The sequence below is a fragment of the Nicotiana attenuata genome, unplaced genomic scaffold, assembly GCF_001879085.1.
Source record: "Nicotiana attenuata strain UT unplaced genomic scaffold, NIATTr2, whole genome shotgun sequence".
Classification (NCBI taxonomy): Eukaryota; Viridiplantae; Streptophyta; class Magnoliopsida; order Solanales; family Solanaceae; genus Nicotiana; species Nicotiana attenuata.
In genome coordinates, this window is record NW_017683115.1 from 5,107 (window position 1) to 8,894 (window position 3,788).

A 3,788-nucleotide genomic window follows, 5' to 3' on the forward strand; every position below is an offset into this window, starting at 1 on the left:
TAGGCCATTGTCAGCAGATATTTTGCACCAGATAGGAAAGAAGAGAAGTCGTTACAGAATAAAATTGTGGTATAAACAGGGTGCAGCTGCAGATAACTAGTTTTGGATCGCGCAAAATGAATAAAGTCTTGTTTAATATAATATCCCATTTCCCAGCCCGGCGATGTCTACTCTCTCAACAGGCGGAAGAGTAAGGCCTCATTTGTTTGCACTTAATGAAGGTCTGAATCTTAATCGTTCAGATCCAGCCCATTAAGTGCATTTGTTTTTTAGATCTTAACCCTACTTATTCAAATCCAGCCCATTAAGTCTATTTGTTTTTTCTCTTTTAAAACCTCTTAATAAGTCTGAATGCATATGACCGAAACAGTCCCACAACAAAGTCCTAATGGCGCTCAGACTCTTAAAAACACGGTAAACGTGATTTTCCCAATTATTCCCGCAATAAATTTTGCAACTATTCACTCAACGATAAGGCTATATTTTAGCAAATTCCACGCTTTCTTCTTCATCTTCTGTGCATAAACTTTCACGCCCCTCTCTCTCACTCTCCATTTATCATCGGCTATCCAATTCTTTTTTCTCTTGAATAGGTAAGATTCTAACCTTTAGAAAGTAGTTTGCTATTATTTTATGAACTTCGCAATAAGCTTGCTTATTATTTTGTAAAAATTATACTTGTATGAGTTTCAAGATCTCAAATATAATTTTTTGGCTCTAAACTTCTAAATTGTTTCGCGGATGGTTATCCAAGGTTTAAGCCAAGTTTGGCCGTATTTGCTGCTAGCTTTTGCAGAAGTACTTTTTTGTTGGATCTTGTGAAAATTGTTTGTAAAACAAATATATACGTATAACTTATTCACTAAGTGTTTTGTAGAATAAATTTGTAAAGTATTTTTACGGTGTAATCAGAAAGCTAACGTCTTATAGAACTAACATAACTTAATCTAATGGTATGGAAACAGTTGTAGACCTGAAATAGTGTCTAACTTTTAGGCCTAGAAGAATTTTAGAAGCTCCGTTTGAGCTAAAACTTGTTCAGATTAAATTCTTGATGAAGTGTTATTCATGTTGAAAACACAATTGCTCAAACACATTGGGACATTACGAATTTTTTTCTAGGCTTGAGGTAGCCCCATGAGCAACCTCACAGACATGTTGCTTCATATAACTGTATTATCAGAAGCATAACTTTTTCGTTGCCCTTTTATCATTTGTAGATGTGACAGAACCCTTGTTAGTTGAGGTTGATCAGATTTATCATCTTGCATGCCCTGCTCCTCCAATATTCTACAAGTATAATCCGTTAAGGTATGTCTGATATGTAAACTTGATCAGTAATTTTTTAAACATGTTAACTTCAATTGACATGCATCATCGTAGTCTTTTCTTGCTCATAAAGACATATTTTATGAGCAGAATGGCTTTACTTCTTCTTGTCAACTCCTCTTAGCGAGCAGTAATCATGATTTTCTATTGTCATTCCAAAAAAGAAGCAAAGGGAACATTAACTTGTCAACATTGCAACTCTTTTTTTTTCTATTTAACGTCACTCAGTAAGCCTCTCGGCTTTGGGTAGTATAAAATTTGGTGGTGTGCAATATCCGGTTGTGAGAAAGTCTGTTTTACAGTTGTAGTTGTATTTGTTACACTCATTTGTTCCATAAAAAGTATATACATATATCTGCTGAATCCTGATGAGTACTCACATATCAAGTTCATGAGGGTTTTGTGAAACTTCTCGCTCACACTCTCTGCTTCTTTTTGCTTTTATTATTGTGTCTTTCCCTTTCTCAGTTGGCTCATCCTTTATTTGTTTTTACAATATAGTTTCTGCACCAGCAGGGTACAGACAACATAATAATCCTGTGTTAAGAATATTGAACCATGAGTTACTAGTGGTTAAGGTGGCTAGAAGTGCATAATAATTTACATCATAGTATTGCCTAATTTTCTTATAATTATCATTTGGTAGTGTGATACTGTGAGTGAGTCATATGGTTAATTCATCTTAGGCCGATAACTCAAATTTGGTCAAATAAACATATATATGGATTCCAGTTCTTTATCATACTACCATGACCATGTATAACATGAACATGCAATAGTCTAAAAGTGCACTCTTGCCTCATCAGTTCTCTTTCAATAATTATTATTATTTTATATTTCAGCTATGGAACAATCTAGTGAAAGTTCAAGAGCGAGTTGGAAAAATATGGATGTAGTAAAAACCTTTTTAGAAAGTTGTATTCAAGAAATATCCTTAAACGGAAGACTTGGAAGTAGTTTAAAGGCAGATTCATGGAACAAAGTTAAACTAGTTTTGGAGACTACTCATGGCTTTAGTGTCACACAAAAGCAGATGAAGAATCATTATGATTATCTAAAAGAAAAGTATCAAGCTTGGTTGCCAATAACCAAAACGACCGGCAATATTTATGACCCAGCAACCAATACCATTCTAATGTCTAATAGTGAGTGGGATGAGTACATAAAGGTTAGTTCATTATCAAGTAATTTAACTTTTCCTTTTTTTTTTCTATAAAGGAAAAAGTTTGACGTGCATATTAAAAATCTCTTTATTATAGGCTCATCCAAAAGCAAAGGCATTGAAGACTTCGCCTCTACCATTCCCAGATCTTTGTACAAAACTTTTTGAGGGTTCTACAGCAACAGGAATTCATGGTTGGAGTCCAAGCTGTACATATCCCGCCCTGGTGTATCTTCAGTATCTAATGCTATAGATGTAGATACACTTGATAGCGTCGAAGATCTAGTTGGTAATAAGAATGACGGAGCTCCTACTGATTATCCATCTCAGTCTTCAGTTCCAATTGAAAAGAAACCTTTGGGAAAGAAAAAAAAATCTGCATCGTCTCAGTTGGACATTGAAGAGAAGATGAGTATTGCATTAGAGTTATTGGTTAAAAAAAATAGCGGGCTTGACGTTGAAGAGTGCATGGTAAAACTAGAAGAACTTGGATGGGAAGAACCATTATACAGTGCAACTGTTAGTATACTTTGCGAAGGTGACAGCTACAGGAAAGCATGGATGAACATTACCGAGGTTGACAAATTAGAGAACTGGATTAAGGCCATGGGGAAAAAAATGGGGCTTATTTGATTGTTCTAATTAGCTAGAATATTAATTAGACGTTAATAATATGGAACCTTCTTTGTTTTTTCCAACTATTATCGATTATGCTTATTTAATTTTTTAATAAAATATTATGCTCGTGGAACATTTTTAATCTGTGATATACCTATTTGAAATGTCTTATTTGAAGTATGTTTGATGTGCATGGTATTGTTTTACTAATTAATTTATTTTGGTCATGTAACTTTTTATATTTTTCAAATACATAATGTGGTATGCTTATTATTGTGTATTACACATTCTCTTTGTTACAACAGTTTAGACATGGACATTGAGGATCAAGTATTAGCGTTGATGAGCTTGTATTGGTGTAAAAATCATTTTAGACTCAAGAATATCCAAAGAAATAAAGATTTAACATCATCTTTATCTGGTGAAAAGTACACACAAGAATTGTTGTTCGGCTCTAGTCGACAGTGTTTAGAATTGATGCGCATGTCTCGTGATGCATATGTTCGGCTATGTCAGCATTTTAGACATAAAGGATGGCTCATAGATAGCAAACATATTTCCGTTGAAGAAAAGATAGCAATATTTCTGACCATTATAGGCCATAATGAGCGTTTTGTGGTTATGAAGAGAAGATTTCAACATTCTTCGCAAACGGTTCACAAATATTTTCATGAGGTTC

General features: G+C 34.2%; 1 protein-coding gene across 1 annotated transcript; it reads left to right on the top strand.

The window, feature by feature from the left end:
- The first annotated feature begins 2,174 nt into the window (after positions 1 to 2,174).
- Positions 2,175 to 2,861, top strand: LOC109222048. The gene is made up of 2 exons (XM_019386458.1): positions 2,175 to 2,497; positions 2,589 to 2,861. The coding sequence occupies exons 1-2, from the start codon at positions 2,216 to 2,218 to the stop codon at positions 2,742 to 2,744; spliced, it is 438 nt and encodes a 145-aa protein (XP_019242003.1). The 5' UTR covers positions 2,175 to 2,215; the 3' UTR covers positions 2,745 to 2,861.
- Positions 2,862 to 3,788: the final 927 nt, after the last annotated feature.

What these genes read in the sequence shown, in the direction of transcription:
- LOC109222048 (XM_019386458.1), top strand. Translation starts at nt 2,216, where the DNA reads ATGGATGTAGTAAAAACCTTTTTAGAAAGTTGTATTCAAGAAATATCC. An exon ending in AGTGGGATGAGTACATAAAG is followed by an intron (nt 2,498 to 2,588) that starts GTTAGTTCATTA and finishes TCTTTATTATAG; the next exon opens with GCTCATCCAAAAGCAAAGGC.